This window comes from Sminthopsis crassicaudata, chromosome 1 (assembly GCF_048593235.1).
Source record: "Sminthopsis crassicaudata isolate SCR6 chromosome 1, ASM4859323v1, whole genome shotgun sequence".
NCBI classification, from domain to species: domain Eukaryota; kingdom Metazoa; phylum Chordata; class Mammalia; order Dasyuromorphia; family Dasyuridae; genus Sminthopsis; species Sminthopsis crassicaudata.
In genome coordinates, this window is record NC_133617.1 from 147,917,816 (window position 1) to 147,935,913 (window position 18,098).

General features: G+C 37.4%; 2 protein-coding genes across 3 annotated transcripts in view; one reads left to right on the forward strand and one right to left on the reverse strand.

Moving 5' to 3' along the window:
* The first annotated feature begins 4,963 nt into the window (after positions 1–4,963).
* CCNE2 (cyclin E2) lies at positions 4,964–17,261 on the forward strand. Of its 2 annotated transcripts, none has more exons than XM_074269226.1 (12): positions 4,964–5,340; positions 6,654–6,693; positions 6,785–6,881; positions 6,972–7,028; positions 8,001–8,152; positions 10,015–10,150; positions 12,071–12,217; positions 13,516–13,611; positions 14,398–14,532; positions 15,333–15,444; positions 16,412–16,569; positions 17,130–17,261. In XM_074269226.1, the coding sequence occupies exons 1-12, from the start codon at positions 5,034–5,036 to the stop codon at positions 17,241–17,243; spliced, it is 1,551 nt and encodes a 516-aa protein (XP_074125327.1). In that variant the 5' UTR covers positions 4,964–5,033; the 3' UTR covers positions 17,244–17,261. The 2 variants fall into 2 exon arrangements, with proteins under 2 accessions (XP_074125327.1, XP_074125335.1); XM_074269234.1 differs by lacking the exon at positions 4,964–5,340 and adding an exon at positions 5,432–5,573.
* INTS8 (integrator complex subunit 8) overlaps positions 15,985–18,098 on the reverse strand; it is a 62,010-nt gene continuing 59,896 nt past the window's right edge. Inside the window, exon 28 of the mRNA XM_074269185.1 lies at positions 15,985–16,516. The gene's annotated coding sequence lies outside the window, so the exon portion shown is untranslated. The remainder of the gene's footprint in view (positions 16,517–18,098) is intronic.

Here is an 18,098-nt window from a genome sequence, read left to right on the forward strand (position 1 = left end):
ATTGCTTACATAAGAACATTCACTTCAGCTAAGACTTCATATTTGCATTTTCCATCCACCTTTTCAGAGACTAAATCTTACTTAATATAATAATCAGGGTTATTCTGACAACACCTTTTCTTCCCTATTTTTGTCTTTCATCTGCCACACTTACAAAAAGCCAAAAAAAAAAAAAAAAGTCCATTCTCAGAATTGTACTTATAGAGCAAACCATGTCTAGAATATTGTGTCCAAGATTATGAATTAAAGTACCAAATTTAGGGGTAATTTCAAGCTAGAGCAAGACAGTAAAGAAAGTTGAAACCATTTCAAGCAATGATCAGCAGATGAACTGGGGCTGGTTACTCTAGAAAAGAAAAGAAAAGGTGATACATATCCCTTTAAAATGTGTATATATATATATTTATTTGTTAATATATATGTTACATATTTATATATATTTATACACACATATATGAATGAAAAAATAATCATATTATTATGTGGAAGACAAGGTTTAATTGTCTTTGTGTGGTAGATCCAGGATCAATGGGTGGCAAATTTTAGCTTACTAAAATTAAAAATAAAATCCTAAAAATTAGAGCAGCTCAAAAGTCAAATGTGCTGTCTAGAGAGGTATTGAGTTCCTTAGAGTTTAAATGACAACTTGCAGGTGATATGGCAAACTAGATAGATGATTTATGCTTAGGTAAACCAGATAACCTTTGAGGTCCCACCCAACTATGTCAGTCTTAATGAACTAGATGTATGCCAAGTAATGAATTGTGATATTAGCAAGAGATCTATAATTTTTACATTTATCTTAGAGTAGCTGTTAACCATACTTTGTAAAAGGTCCTCCATGAAATCCTATGACGTCCTACAAGTTTTTTTTGATTATGATCTTTGATTTCACTGATAATAGAAACTCAGTGAGGAAAATACTTAGGGACATTGAGAGAGAATAAGTGAGTCAAATATATAGTATGTGTCAGAGGCAAAGTTGAACAAGTTCTTTAATACTCTATTACTCCCATGGTTTGGTATTTCCAGATCCTACCACACTGAAAAAGCATTAGGTATGAGCTTCTAAGGAACTATTGTTCCTTATGTCTAAGGTCCAACAATCCATCTACCTAAGTACAAAAAGTCTCATTATAATAAAGTTAAACTATATATGACTAATTTTTTGGCCAGAGCAATCTATGAAGACATCTACTAAGGTACGAAGTACCCACAATTGATGAAATAATGGATTCTTTAAGTATTCAAGATATTGTGACTAGTGAATAAGTAAGAATCTTAGTTTTAAAAAACATTTTTGATAAATATAATAAGCAAGAAACTTAGAGGAAATAATTTGATTCCTCAATGTAGAGGGCTGGAACTTTAGAGAAGTAAACTTGAAACAAGGAAATTTATAACAAGGTGCTAATTCATTGATGAATTGATGAGATGATGGTTCTCTAGTTCATATACATACTTAGTACTTAGTATGATGATATAATGGTTCTCTAGTTCACACACATTTAATATACTGTAATGATGTAATTGTAATAGGGTATATAAAGGCTAAGAAGGACTGGAAGAAAGACATTTCATTTTTGACCATCCTCCTGGTGGCTCTCCTGCACTAAGATCAAAGCTGTCTCGAGGTCCTCCAGAAAGCTAGCCCGAACATTACACCTCAACAAAAAAGGTTTAAGTTGAATTCACTTTTACTTAGTTCCATAAATCTAAAAGAATAGAAACATTAAAATGACTTTGCATTAATTGGATCTTTTTACATCATGAATGTTTATATTAAGAGATTAATATGATAATTCATTATCAAAGTGGTTCTTTTAAAATTTTTAAATTATTAGTGTTCCATTAAAAAAAAATAAACCTTGTACTTTTAACAATCTTCCTGTTATCTTCAAAGGAATAATGCAGGAATGATCTAACAAATACACATAAAGACTTCAACAATGATACTGTATGAGGATGTATTCTGATGGAAGTGGATATCTTCAACATAGAGAAAAGCTAATCCAATTCCAATTGATCAATGATGGACAGAATCAGCTACACCCAGAAAAGGGACACTGGGAAATGAGTGTAAACTGTGAGCATTGTTTTTTTGTTTTGTTTTGTTTTGTTTTGTTTCTCTTCCCAGATTATTTTTACCTTCCGAATACAATCCTTCCTTTGCAACAACAACAACAAAATTCGGTTCTGCACATATATATTATACCTAGGATATACTATAAGATATTTAATATGTATGGGAATGCCTGCCATCTAGGGGAGGGGGTGGAGGGAAGGAGGGGAAAAACTCGGAACAGAAGGGAGTACAAGGGATAATGTTGTAAAAAAAAAAAAATTACCTATGCATATGTACTGTCAAAGAAAATGTTATAATTATAAAAATTAATAAAAAAAAATCATGGTAAAGACATTACCATTCATTCTGTGGTAAAATGTGTAGCAAAACTGCAATGTTTTGGGGGCAGCTAGGTGGCGCAGTGGATAGAGCACCAGCCTTGAATTCAGGAAGCTCCGAGTTCAAATCTGATCTCAGACACTTAACACTTCCTAGCTGTGTGACCCTGGGCAAATCACTTTACCCCAGCCTCAGGGGAAAAAAAAAAGAAAGTCTTATAAATTTGGAGGATGGAAGAATTTTAATTCTGGTTCATATGGTGAAATGAGGCAAGGAAAAATGAAATTATTATGGAGAAAATAAAACCAAAGGTTAAAATAATGAAAGATGATGAAATTGTGGGAAACAGTAACATTCAATCTCCTCTCAAATTCAATATTCTAAGGAACTTCATCTTTGAATCCTAGAAACAAAAACACCTACACATTTAAAACCATGATAAACTATACTTATGCATGTAGTAATACACAACATGTATTATACATATCGCTGGGTTTTCCTCTATTGATCTTTGCCCAAATGCCCCTTACCATACTTCTTTTTCCGTGATTTCTAGATCTCTTCTCATGAATATATTTTCTTAATATACAATAGTATTCTGCCTCTCCTCCTCCAATATGGCTGAAAAGACTCAAATTTCCTTAAAAAGGTGACTTTATTTGTATTTTGAAAACCTCCTTTACTGTTATCCTGACTTTGGTATTCTCTTAACATTCAAGAGCATAACCAAAATATGTGCATTATGTGTATACATTTTTATATATGTATACATATGCAAATTCACAAATAACACACACATGTAAAATACGTGTATGTTTTCTTAGTACATAATGGTTCTTTGGCTCTCTTTTTTCCAGTATGGCGAAGTGACTCCAATTTCCCTAAAAAAATTTCCTTTTGTTTAATGCCAGCTTCATCTAGGTATTCTTTTAAAACTTCAAATCATAACCAAAATGTGTGTACATATTTGAGGGGAGATATAAGTATTTTGAAGATATTTTTTACTGGAGGCCTGATGTGGGTATTTGTTTGAAATGTAAGAGAATGACCAAAATGTGCATATGTATGCATGCAGAAATACATATATATGTATACAGTTATAAAATATACATATTTCTTAATATACAATGCTACTTTGCCTTTCCTTTTTCTAATATGGCAGAAGTGACTACAATTTCTTTTGAAAGGGGGCCTTATGAGTATTTTGAAGACCTCTTTTACTGGAAGCTTGTAAATATCACACACACACACACACACACACACACACACACACACACACACTCGAGCATTTTAAATGTAAGTAGTTTCTTTACAATTTGCTAACTGATTAAGTGTTCGTTTATTCATGCTAAATAATAATTGGGCTTCAGTCAAGATTTCTTGCATATTTTGTCCAAGTAGGTGGGTTTTCCAGGAAACCCATTCATAAAGACTTCTGCACGCTCCCCTCTCTACACGCTGGATCTCTTCCTCCTCCCCACTCCCTCCTAGCTGCCCCTTTCAGAATCTGTGTCTTTTTCACTAAAACCAAGGAAGGAGAAGGCCCAGAGGGCCACAGAGAAGGCATCTACAACAAATGAAGCCATACTTCTTCCACGCGGCTGGAGCCGGTTCCAGGGGCAGCAGGTCGCCTAGTGGAGGAGCGCGCTGAGGGTCAGCACTTCCCGCTTCTCCTCTCCAGACCCTCACTGTTCTTCCCTCCTCCCCTGGCCTGGCCCGCGCGGGCGCCAGGGGCTCGCGCTTAGCTCCAGTTCCCTCCAGTTAAAGGAAACAGAAAGTCGACGTGTTCCTAGGGTTGATACCGCATCGCTTCAGAGGGAGGGAGGGGCAATCCAGCCGGTGAAAGGAAGGGACTAGGGGAGCCGGGCGAGTGCAACACTTATCTCCAGGATAGGAAGGAATAGGGCGGGCTCTCTAACAGAACTTTCAGCAGCTCCCGCCCGCGCCGGGACTCACGCGGGAAGCTTCTAGGCGGGATTGCCGCAGCGGTGGCAGGCCTAAAGGAGGGGGCGGGCACTACACGTGGTCCGGACCCGGGCCTAGCTCGACCCTCTAGGCAAACAGCAGAAGGCCAATCCCTATCTCTTTCCCTCCCGCAAGTCCTATAGACGATAGCTGGGGTTGTTCTGGGAACAAGTTTGGAAGTGTATGGGAAGCGAGAAGGGCACAGAGGAGAGGATGCGTCCATTGGCAACCCAGGCCTCCGCGATGGACTAGGGGATTGGAGAAGAAAGGTGAGGACCTAGACCAGAGGCAGACAAAGAGATACATACCCGAGTTCACCGACGGGGCAAAGGGCAAGATCCAAGGCCAGGCCTTGCCTGCATGCCGGCCCCCCTCAATCTTCTGCATGGGGTTCAACAGCAGCGACTGTGGCTGCACTGGGCCCCAGGGACAGATAAGGGAAGAAAAACCACCGCGCCGGCCTCAGCCGGGAGCCTCAGCACTGTTTACATTCTGCGGCAGCTCCACGTTGTAGTGCCGTTGTGGCCTCCTATTGGCCAGAGCCGCAGCACTAGCCCCGCCCCTTCCATGAAGGGGCGGAGCCAGCGCCTGTGCGGGGAGGTGAGGGAAGGAGCCTCAGCCGGCCGCAGCCACCTCCTGCTTCTCCTCCGCTGCCGCCGGCCGTATGGCCCCGGGGTCGCACCTCTCGGGTTTGATGGGTGTCACTTCTCCAACCAGCCTATCCGCTTCTTCCCCCACCTCCTCGGAGCCTCCTTACAGTTGCCACACCCTCGGGTCAGACCGCGTCCCAGAGGGCGGAGGGGCGGGAGGAGAGTCCTGGCGGGAGATGCCGGGGTCGGAGAGGAGGGACCAAGAAGGAGTCTCCTCCTCAGTTCCCTTGCTAACCCCAGGGCCTAGGATCTGGGACCCGCAGCCTGCGACCGCCGGCACTCTGAGCGTAGAGGAAAAGGACCCGGCAAGGCGGGAGCCAGGTGGGGCTCGCGCCGGTTGGGTAGGGACTCGCGCCGAAGGGCGCTCGCGCGCCGGGTGAGGCGGGCGGGGCTGGTGAGCGGCGCGGGCCGAGGAGGGGGAGGGGGGAAGGCGCTGTCCAGAGGTGTCAGTCTTAGGCGCATGCGTACGGGGCGGTGCTGATCCCGAGGTATATATAGGGTTGGCGCCGGCGCCAGCTGAGAGCGGATCTGCAGCCGGGCTGATGGTGGAGCAGGTAATGGGGGCTGGGGACCTGGGGACCTAGGGACCCTCACCCGGCGGAATTCATCCATCTTATCTAGCCTGGTTCCTTCCCGCGGGCGGGAGCCTGGGCCGTGGAGAAGGGATTCAGGAAAGCTCAGCCGGAGCAGGACGGCTGCGTGTCACTACCCTGGAGTTCCCACTGGAGCCAGTCGCCTGAGGGCGGGCGGGCAGAGCGGCGTGGGGCGCCCAGGGGAGCTGGGAACCCAGGGGATGTCAGCCGGGAGAGAATGGGGCCCCCTGCCTGCTTTGGGGTCAGGATGGGGGAAGGGGAAGGCAAGGCGGAGTTTTATCCCCTTTGGTTTTGGGAATTTTCTCGTTTGAAAATACCCCGTTCTTACTCCCCCTACCAACTTGAGAAGAGATCTGGCTGCCCCTTCCTGTCCGAGGGCGGGGAAGGAGGAAAGAGAGGAGGTTGAAGGACTTGACCCGAGTCTCTGTTCCCTCCCTCTCTGGCTTCCCCGCCACTGCCGCTCTCCAAATTGGCGCGGAACCGGCTTCCCCAGAGTTTTGGCTCTCCACCCCCACCCCTTACCCTTCCCCCACCCCTCACCCTTCCCCCCCTCCCCCACCAGCCTTAGTGCAGACCGACCAGGGTCCCAGGAGCTCACCACCTGGGGACCAGGGACACGGGGAGCTCAGGCTGCTTGCTTCCAGGCAGGGGTAGAAGGCTAAAGTGCTTAAGTCTCCCTTTACCCTCTAGCCCACCTCTTACACCCCTTTATCCCCCTCCCCTATCTCCCAGCATGGGAGTGGGGATAATGCAGTGGGGAGACCTGTTTGGGGAATTTGCTTTCGGGCTTCCTCTTTGAGATACTGTATATTAGCCATCTGGATTTTCTAAGTCTGCATAGTATGCATCTCAGAATTTTGTACCTCATTTGGTGGTGGGTGGAAAAGCATGCTCCCACCCCCTCCCCTGGTAAATTTAAAGTTTAAAATAATGATGGGAAAACTAAAATGACTGGCCATCTCGCCAGTTTACTAATGTCTCTTGGTTTGTGGAACACACATCTAAACATGTGCTTGACTATTTTTCCCCTTTCTTCTCCAGAAGCTTTGAAGAACCCAAAGAAAAAAATGTCAAGAAGGAGGTAATATTTTGTGTTGTCTGTATCAAAAATGTGGTGTTGTTAGGCAGCAGAACTCGTTTTTTTTAATTTTACTTTTCCCTCCCATTTATAGTAGCCGTTTGCAAGCTAAGCAGCAGCCCCAGAGCAGTCAAACAGATTCTCCCCAGGAAACTCAATTTCTTCAAGCCAAAAAAAGGAAAACAGCACAGGTAAGTTCAGAAGCTCAGAAGAGTAACAAGAACACTTGCTGTTATCGTTTTGAGGCCTCAATTTACTAATGGCTGTATTTTACATTCTAGGATGTAAAGAAAAAAAAAGAGGAGACTGTGGCCAAGAGACAGCAATATGAAATTAGGGTAAGGCAAGACTGGGTGAAGCAGGATGGACTGGTGAAAGCTACTTTGAGGCTAAGGGCAGAAGGTCTGAGGGGTATTGCTTCACAATAGAAAAGGTCCATGTGACATTTTTACCTTGAAATGCCGCCTAGAGGTTCAGCCTGGAGTCTGGGTGATTTAGGCATATGAGCCTGACTCTTCCAACTGCAGAGTACAGAGTAAGTCAGTCTTCTAGCAGCTGGTTCCTCTTTGTAAATCCCTCCCCCTTGCAGTGGTCTGGCCAGTCCTGGGCCCGCCTAATCCTTTCGGATATACTGCTCTTTGTTCACTTCTTCACTGTACCAGTGTTCTGCTAATTGCAACCTGGGCAATCTGGCATTTGGATCCAACATCCAGAACCTCCAGTACTTCACTGAAACTTTATTATCTATATTTCTATACTTTGTCATGAAGGGGATCTTGGAGACAAGGCTATAGACTTTTACCACTGCTCCTCCTTAAACACATTCTTTTGGAAAATAGCACTTAATCCTTTTTAATCATTTTCACTGTTTAACTTTCCTAATAGTATAAATTGTCCCATGAGGCAGGTTTAATTAAAACCTGAAAATCTTATTTTCAAAAGGCACCCATATTTTTGGGAGAAATTAAATTTTTTTTAAAAGTCTAGAAATTTAGTACTATAAAACTACATATTTTCCATGTTCTCTCCTCTGCTTTCCTGTTTTTATTTTATTAGCTTTGTGCTGCCTCCATAGTCTTTTGACCATATTTTGTCACTTATAAACTAAGTAAATAATTACATATACAATGTCATCTTAAATAGTAGATTGCTAAAAATTAGACTGTTTGCTATGTATTTACAACTGTTTTTTTTTTTTTAAAGATGTTTTTAGGATCAAACTTCATTTCTAAAAATTGTCATTTTTTTTTTCTTACTATTGATTAAAATAGATCATCAACAAGTTTTTTTGTTTTTTCTTTAAATGATAGAATTGTTGGCCATCTGTGATATCTGGGGGTATCACTCCTTGCATTATTATTGAAACACCACACAAAGAAACTGTCACCAGTGACTTCTCCAGATTTACTAATTATAGGTTTAAAAACCTTTTCATAAATCCTTCACCTCTGCCTGATCTAAGGTAAGTTATTTTCAATACTTTTCTAAAATAGATGAAAAACATAAAAAAACCAAAATATTGGCATTTAATGTTGCTGATGGTTTATTACTATTTTATTGCTACCCTTAAAGGCCAATCTAAAAATTAAAAGCAAATATTTAATTAAAACAATTTTATGCATATTTTTTAAAAATTACTCTTATTATGTCAGTGACTCCACGCAGCATTAAAAATAGGACAATGAACTTAAAAGATTCAAGAACAAATGAATTTCAGTTTTGGCTAAGAAAATTGGTAGTTATGTGACTCTGGGCAAGTCTCAAAACCTCTCTTAGCCCTGATTTTTCACATCTTTAAAAAAGATAATACTTATAGAATTTATTTCACAGGATTGTTGTGGGAACTTAATATATAAATGTAGGAGATTTGCAAACTTTTAAAAACAACTATCAGTAATCAAAAATTCCCTTTCACTTTAAAAAATTTCCTAACTGATCTTCCCTACCTCTAATAGCCTTTGCTACCTTTTGAATAGTTGTCAAAATAATATGAGACTCCTTGACCATTTTCGATCTCTAATTCATTTCTATATCAATTCATCATTCAAAAACTTTTGGTGGCTATTTATTGTCAAGCATTATGCTAAGTGCTGTTGATGTAAAGAGAGGCAAAATCATGGTCCCCCCATCCTTAGTAAGTCCCAGTTCAAATGGGAGAAACAAATGATTGTGTACCTGCAAGATATATGCAATGTACGCATAGTATTAAATGGAAAATAATCTTAGAGAGAAAGTCTGGGGACCAGGAAGAAGATGGATTTGAATTGTCATAAGAGATGTCAGGGAGCTGTGGGGCATGTAAGGAGAGGAACACTTCTAGAGACCCAGGCCAGCCATGGAAAATATTCAGAGTTGAGAGATGAGAATCATTAAAAAGGCCAGTGCCATTGGATCATGGGGTACATGGAAGGAATTAAATATAAGAAGAGCAGAAAGGTAGGAAGAGGACAGGTTCTAATGGACTTAAGAATTCCTATAGAATTTTATATTTGAGCCTGGAGCTACTGGAGTTTTAAGTAGGTGGGGACAGGTAACATGGTAATAATAGAGAATTTTGAAAATCCTTTGGCAACTGAGTGAAGAAGGATCAGAAGGAGACTTGAGGCAGGGAGACCAACTAGAAAACTATTGCAATACTGCAGATGGGAGGAAATGAAATAAATTCTGAAGCAAGATAGCATCAGTGAAGACAGAAAAAACATTTCTATATAGCCAAATAACATTTGGCTACAGAATGGATAGATGAAATGAATGACAAGTTGAGAATAACAGGGTGAATGTGAGCCTTTATCTACTTTTTTGATAAAAGAAAAAAACACCTTAATATGCATGCTATTACACACTAGAACTTTCAGTTATTTCAGATTCCTTCACATGACGGTCTCAATTTGACAACTAGCTATTTCGTACAGTGCATTTTTTTTTCCCCAATGCTTTCATGGCTGAAATATTCTCTATGTCAAATTCCTTTTTTTAAAAAATAAAATCTATTATATTGTATCTTAACCCCCTTTCCCAACATTCTAATCTAAATTTAGTTTTCTCTGCCAAATTTTCCTAAAACTCTGCCTGGATCCCTTTTTATCAGTGTGCCAGTATTAATTTACATACTTGCTGTGCCTCTGCCTAATGATCTGTAAAATATTTAAGGGTAGGGATTGTTTATTCATGTATCCCCAGTTCCTAAGCTTAGATTTTGTGTAAGCCATCCTACTCAATATTTTAATTGTAAAAGCCACATATTTTAATAGAACCTTCAATTTTTACCCAACATTTTTAGCCAATTAAATTGTATATAATATCCTTTTTTCTCCTCTTTCATAGTTGGGGATGTTCTAAGGATGTCTGGTTTAATATGTTAAAAAAGGAGAGCAAATATGTTCATGACAAACATTTTGAAATGCTACATTCTGACTTAGAACCACAGATGAGGTCAATACTTCTGGACTGGCTTTTAGAGGTGAGTGTTCAACTATTTTTGTTTTAATAGCTAAAAATCAAAATTTCCCATATTCAACCATATAAGTGTCATAAGGCAGAAATTAGGGTAGTGGTTTTTATAAGTTTATCTGCTGCAATCTTTGAGAATGCTTATAGTTAATGGCATGTATAAAACCTGAACTAGTCCTTTATCAGCTGTCCCCCCGGGGGCAGACATCAGGAGCTCAGATGCTGCATCCAGGGAGATATAGAAAGTTACACTGACATAATTTAAAAGAATAAGATTAAAGAGTTCCAAAGAAATGTAAGTTCAAATGATATGACTCACTTATTCACTTAATTTATGCGATAGTTTCTGCACTTGTAAAATGGACATTATGGGGTCAGCTAGGTGGCACAGTGGATAGAGCACCAGCCCTGAAGTTAGGAGGACCTAAGTTCAAATCTGGCCTCAGACACTTAACACCCCTGTTGGCCTCAGTTCCTCATCTGTAAAATGAACTGAAGAAGGAAATAACTAACCACTCCAGTACTTTTGAGTACTGGAAATACAAGAAAATGTGAAATAGAGTCATAAAGACTTGGATAAGACAGAAACAATTCAACAACGTACCTTAAAATGGTAAAGAAATGTGAGTTTTTATTCTGCAGTATTAAAAGGAGCTAAGTTGTAACTACATCATAGATAGCATTAATTTGCTTGATCACTAGAGTTTTCAACTTAAGTAAAAATGAAGGAACCTGGGTTGTGAGGTTTTTTGAAGGAGTAAACTAGTCCCTGAACAAAAAAAGGGCAGTATAGCTAGAGTTCTAAATGTCTTTGTGTAGGTTAGGGTTGCTTTTAAAAATTTTTTCTGGATTTCATGTAATAATATACTTCAGAAATATAACCTTAACCTTGCCTCTTGTCATCTCTGATTTTAAAAAAAAAAAAGAAAAACCTAAAGCTTAAATCTTCTATTAGAGTAATCACATTAGATCTGAATAAGCAATAGCAGAGTTCCACCAGCAGACCCTAAGGTACCAGAAGGGATGATGGACCACAGGTATAGAATGAGGCATACATTTTCAGACATGACGAGTATGCTGATGTATTTTGAGGGTATACTCTAGGAAAGAGCATGTAATCATTGAGAATGAAATAAAGAGAAGTCATTAACAACTTTCTTTAAAAGCATATGGGTTCAAGGAAAGGTATATATAATTGCCTCAGATGTCCTTTAGAAGCACCAGAATCTCAGAAATATGGTCTCACTAATCAGAGAACCCCTGATGATACAGATGCTTCACCTAGCTACTTGTGTCTCCTCTTTGCCATCATAACCCTCTACAAGGACACCTCAGATGCTTAAAGGCTTTTCTCTAATCAGCAGTTTTTAATATGTAATAAGACTCTTTTGGCAGCCTAATGAAGCATATGAATACCTTGCAATAATGTTTTAAAATTAATAAAATGCATAGCATTATAAAGGAAACCAATTAGATTAAAATATAATTTTTTTTCTCCATATGAATTTATAGATCTTCCCAAATTATCCACAGATCTAGGTCTTGAACCGGTGCTCTAGTACTTGTGAGGCTTCATGAATATCGGTGGCCCACAAGGACTAACTATATTATCATCCCCCTTGATGTGACTGGTCTCTTTCCTTTCTTACTCATATAGTTAGAATAACTTGAGAGGAAATGAACCAAAGTTTTCATAACTTTCTATCAATTGTAAGGAAGTAAAACTGGAGATAAAATCATTTTGCAAATTGGTACCTCCACTCAGTAGAAAGGGGAGAAGAAATAAATCCACCTATTGTAGCAGCAACTAAAAATTTTTAAAATTTTACACTGGGCATATTAAAAAAATAAAAGTGTTTTAATGTCTGGAATATACTTTTTGCTTTGAAGATACCTAAAGAATAATTTAAATGTTTTAATTCCTCTTTAGGTATGTGAAGTATATACACTTCACAGAGAAACGTTTTATCTTGCTCAAGATTTTTTTGATAGATTTATGTTAACACAAAAGGATATAAACAAAAATATGCTTCAGCTCATTGGTATTACCTCATTATTCATTGCTTCAAAACTTGAGGTAAGTGATTTCTGAAATTTTTAATGGAAGAACTACTTAATGCTTTTCATTTAAACTTTTAACAAATGTACTTGATTAGAAATAGAAGTTCAGATGCTATATGCAGTCCCTGTTTCAAAAAATGGCTCTGTATTTCACTGAAGGTAGAGGATGTCTTGCCAAGTCAAAGTCCTTCATCATTTTATTAAACTATGCCCAATGTATAAACTATTTTTTCAAATTCATCTTTTACTATACAATTTTAGACCATAGTATCTTGCCTATCCTTTTTCTGAAACCTGTTGTTCAAAAAACTTGATGGTGTATTCAACTATAACTGGATTTCTCTTCCAACTCAGATCAATATTACCTCTCAGTATTTCTCTCATTTGTTTTGGCACTTAATTCCTTCTTAATTGTCAGGGTGAGAACCAAAATGACACCTTTTTTTGTTCTTCAAAAGGTGCAGAGAAGCAGTTATCTCAAAAGCTAATCAAGAAATTTCTAAGCAGTTCTGTTTATATTAGGAACTCTAGCAGACCTTTATATAAGGTCAGTAAGTTAGTACTGACTTGCCTCTCCCCCAGTCTGGATATTGTTTCATGGTTAATATTGTTACTTCCCCCTGATTAGGATAACATGTTGTTATTATGTGGTTTATATCTTATCTGCAATATGTTATATGAATTGGTGCCTAGCTTACTAAATTATATTTCTGATCATATCATCCTATTACTTCTCAGATCAGGACTAAATGCTTTCATCTGAATTTCAGGTCTTAAGTGATTTAGTCCCAACCTCTTACCCTGGTACTTTCCATTTACATCTTCTAAGTATGTATCTTAAGAGTAGTTCAGTATGCTAGACCCTAGAGATAGTCACATCATCATGCATTTTTCTCATGCTAAACTTCTCAATAAGGCATAGGATTTATTAAAACTTTATTTTAAACAAGATCTCTTATTAGCCACTTGTTCTCCCTGCAAGTTCCAAACTCTTAATTCCAAGGTCATTCCTCACTCAGTTATTCACATCTCAGCTTTCATACCACTTCAATTTGTACCTCTGACTACACTACATTCTATCTTATATAATATACAAAATCAGTCCTATGAAGGCATAAACTACTTCTTATTTATCTTGATGTCTTTTCATCTACTTCAACTACACTCTGTAGGCCTTCAATAAATGTGAAGATTTATAAATTTCCTCAATTGTCCTCCAGGATAATATAATTCAGTGCACAACTGAACTGAGTAATATTTTTATGTCCTCTCACTATGACATCTTATTTAAAGTACAAAATTTCATCTTTATAGGAAATCTATGCACCTAAATTACAAGAATTTGCTTATGTCACTGATGGTGCTTGCAGTGAAGATGATATCCTAGGGATGGAACTCATTATATTAAAGGTAATTAAGATAAATTTTCACCATTTCTAAGGGGTAATTAGATGACAAATGCATTGTCATATGCATCAGATGATTATCATATTCTTTTTCACAGTTTAGCCCTAGTTAGTAAAGGCTTTCTTTCACTTTGGATATCTCATGGAACTTACCTGTGTTTAAACAGTAAACCCCAAGAAACCTAGAGCTATTTTTATCTCACCTTTATGATCACCCTTAGCCCTGTACTGTACAAAATAGCAATGTATGTTGAATATATGAATGGTCAGTGACCACATAATGGCTAATTCAAAGCTGTCATTAAGAACACTTTGAAATAGTGAGCAAACCAGATTATTACAGACAGTCAAGAAAAATTGTAGAAATGAGAATGAATATCAAGATCAAAGAACTTCAGTGTAAATGACAGTGGCTAACAGCCAACAGGATTAGGGAATGGTTGTTTAAGCTATTTAAATTCTGATTTTTTAGAACCAAAGATTATGAGAAGCATCTGTGTAAGCTAACACACTTCAGGAAACAGGAAGCCAACCCACAGAAACTTCTATCCAGAAGTATGCTAAAATAATATAATTATAATATGTTATTCTGTTAAGAGGCAGTACAGTGTAGTAGAAAGAACTAGGAGTATAGAAATGCAGTTCAGCTTTTTCTCAGTTGCTCGTATTAAATAGTTTCCTCATCTAAAAGGAAAGAGATGGACTAAATGGTATTTAAAGGCCTTCTTAAAGATCTAATAATATGAATTTATCTTTGTTGTCATCTAGAACTTAAAATTTGTCTTCACAGGCTTTAAAGTGGGAGCTCTGTCCAGTAACAGTTATTGCCTGGCTGAATGTCTTTCTCCAAGTCGATGCTCTAAAAGATGTTCCTAAAGTACTCCTACCTCAGTATTCCCAGGAAAAATTCGTTCAAATAGCCCAGGTATAAAAGTTTTTAATGGATTCACATTAACTTTATTACATATGTTTTTCATGCTGAACACAACCTGATATAAATGGCTATGAAGTGGACTGAATAGAATCCACTAAAAAAAAAAAAGAAAATAAAATTCCTCTTTTCCCTACTCGTGTTTCCAAAAGGCTTCAGAATAACTACCTGCCCCCCTACCCCAGAACATGATTTCCCCTAAAAAAGAACTAGATTAGAAGGCTTATAATTTTTTTTTTTGAGTGAAAGAGGAAAAAGAGAGACAATGATAATTCTGATTATTCTCTATAGAAAATTAACTTTAACTAATGAGTTTATGCGACACTTCAACAACCCATAAAATGTACAAAATGACTACTGGTGTAGCTGTTATTTTCATTAGTTATAAGGTGTAAAAAGTTACTTAGAGACTAATGTTTTGGTGATAAACTTCCTCCCAAAACAGCTAACTTGATCCAGAAATAAGTGCCACCATATTTGTCCTTCTGTACTCTTTATAAATTAGTAGACCCTCCAAGAGCTTACAACATGGTGAACGGACTTAATGTCTAATATTAGAATCATAAAATAAAATTCTTACTATTATAATAAAATTTATTTTTAAAAATTAAATGTGAAACACAATCTCTGGTATACCACTGCCAAATACCAAATTCTAGTCCTTTGCCAGAAGTGGAAGGATAAGTGGTAGGACATTTCTGACACTACTTTCCTCCTTAATATAGTTACAACTTCATAAGAGCACATAATTTCCAGTTCCCAAGCTGATCCTAATTATTTTTTTCCTTGCACAGCTCCTGGATCTGTGTATTCTCTCCATTGATTCATTAGAATTCCAGTACAGAATATTGGCTGCAGCTGCTTTATGCCATTTTACCTCTATTGAAGTCGTTAAGAAAGCTTCAGGTAAGATATTCTACTTTTTTATTTCTTGTTCATACAATAATTCATGCTATTAACTTATAAAAATTAGCCTAAAATATAATTATTGAAGGGCTATTTTCACTTATTTTGATTTGAGTAAAATTTTTAAATATCCTGACCATGAAATCATATATTTGGAACTTCAAGTCTTTAGAAACACATTGTTTTCTATGCCTCAATTTCCAAATGACTTGCTCATGATCACATGTAGGAAGGTCTACACAGGGATTTTGAACCTTAAATGTTATCTCTAAATTCTGTGTACTCTCTCTCTGGATGCCATTTCCCTTATTTTCACATAAAATCCATACACAAAAGAAAGTTTTAAGATCAAATTAAATATAGTTCATTTCAAAGATGAATAAGAATTTATATTCTAAGAAAAAAGCACAAATATGAATATGTATTACGCTGAAAATTTGGGTTGCACTTTAAAAACTAGGCAGTTGTCTTAAGATGGTTTTAACCTTAATTAGACTGAGTCTTTGACATGTCTCAATCATGATTCCAAGGCATAAAAAGCAGTGGCATGAAATCAGTATATTATGTTGATACAGCTAAAATAAAATCTATTGACATTACTAAAATCTAAAAGTTGATCATATAAATTCTAATGTTGTTAACAATCAATCCTAGTTCACATTTAGATATTAGCCTAACACAACAGACAAAATGAATAAAAAGCATCTTTTTCTTTCCAAATCTTAATATAATAAGGTACATAGAGATACAAACATTAAACTTGGGGATCAAATAATAAGGCAGAGCAAGAAAGTTGTAACATCTTAAGTTCCAGAAGAATAGGGCAAAGCATGTCTCACACATTCACACACATATATATAGGGCGCTTGCGCACATGCGCACGCACATGAACACACACATACTTTTGTTTAAAAGGCAAAAATGTTGACCTATAATGTGAACTATACATTTTCCTTTTGATTGACAGGTTTAGACTGGGATAATATTTCAGAATGTGTAGAATGGATGGTACCTTTTGCCAGAGTAGTGAAGAGTGGTCCTCCGGTGAAACTGAAGGTTTTTAAGAAGATTTCTGTAGAAGACAGACACAATATCCAAACACACACAAATTACTTGGCTATGCTGGTATGACTTTTTTTTTTTCCTTTGGGGTTTGAAAAGACAATCTGAAATTTAAATCATTTTGAATCAATTCATTAACTAAAGAACATTATTCAACATGGTTTTTATCTTAGCATTGTCACTGAAAATGCAAGTTAATATTCCTAGACCAAATTCACAATAAATTAGACATGGATCAGGAGGAAATAGAAAGTTGAGCTAAGTCTGATCCAGAACATTAGATAAGTGTACCATCTTACTAATACTGTCATCATTTCAAAATAAACCTACTAATGATATGTTTTCTATCCAAAACATACTTTGAAATTTTAGAGTTACCTCTAAATTACTATGTAATTAAATATAAATCCTAGTAAGGATAATTTTGATTATAAGGGAATGCTTACGTGCAAACTTTAACAGGCAGCTGAACATAAAAATCAGAGAACCAGTGGGCTTTGGAAACTGACCAAATAGATTTATAGTTGGCCAATATTTAAAACAGAAAATTTGAGAAGATAAATTTGGCAATTCTGTTGCTAAAGTAGTTTGTATTGACAATATATCTATCTCTCTCTGCACAGGAGGAAGTCAATTATGTGTCAGCTTTCACAAAAGTGGGACAGTTGTCACCAGTGTGTAATGGAGGCATCATGACACCACCAAAGAGCACAGAAAAATCCCCAGGAAAACACTAAAGACAAAGTTAACCAACAGCGTGCTGAGTGGACTTTTTCTTACTTGGCAGTATATTATATTCCTTTTGGAGTACTAAAAAAAGCTAAAACACGTTAGTAATAGTCCTAACCAATTCAGAATTACACTGCCATGAACAAGTTAAAAGCCCACCCATTCAGAATTGGGATAACCGTAATTCAAAACTCAGCTGTCAAAAAACAGCTAAACTAGTTTACAAACATTAGTGTTTTATTTCCAGGATGAGTACAGATCCAGGAACTATGTACTCAGATATAATTTGTACGATAGCTACATTTTTGGGACTTGTGCAACAAAGTTCATTCTGATAAATTAGGAATGTTACTGTTAGAGATATTTTGGACTGGATGAGTGCTACTTTTAATTGTACTCTGGAAGTTCAAGAACTCATGACTGGTGCTATTCAGTTAATTCTTGAAAAAAAAAAATTCTTGACTCGTTTACAAAGGTTTAAGTTGTACAACAAAATGATGAAATTTTCATTACAGCTGCCATAGCATTCTGCTCCTACGTGAACTTTTATGAATTTCAGGAAGATCAATATAATCTTTGGGTAAAACCAAAGAAGATAAAACAAGAAAAAGGTTGGCTTTTCTAAACTCCAGATTAAGCAAATAGCTGTGTACATCTTAATCAGAGCTTTGTTTAATATACAGGTTGCTTTATATAAAAGCCTTTGTATATTAATGATTTTAGCATGGAAAATTTTTATATAAAAATAGCTTTATGAAATATCAAAGAAAATATCCCCTTTAAGGTACGTTTTTAAAAAAGATGTAGAGACTAAAGTCATTTATGTTCAGAAAATTTAGGGTTCCCCTCAAAAAATACATTAT

What these genes read in the sequence shown, in the direction of transcription:
- CCNE2 (XM_074269226.1), top strand. Translation starts at nt 5,034, where the DNA reads ATGGCCCCGGGGTCGCACCTCTCGGGTTTGATGGGTGTCACTTCTCCA. An exon ending in GACAGCAATATGAAATTAGG is followed by an intron (nt 7,029 to 8,000) that starts GTAAGGCAAGAC and finishes TTTAAATGATAG; the next exon opens with AATTGTTGGCCATCTGTGAT. An exon ending in TGGAACTCATTATATTAAAG is followed by an intron (nt 13,612 to 14,397) that starts GTAATTAAGATA and finishes TTGTCTTCACAG; the next exon opens with GCTTTAAAGTGGGAGCTCTG.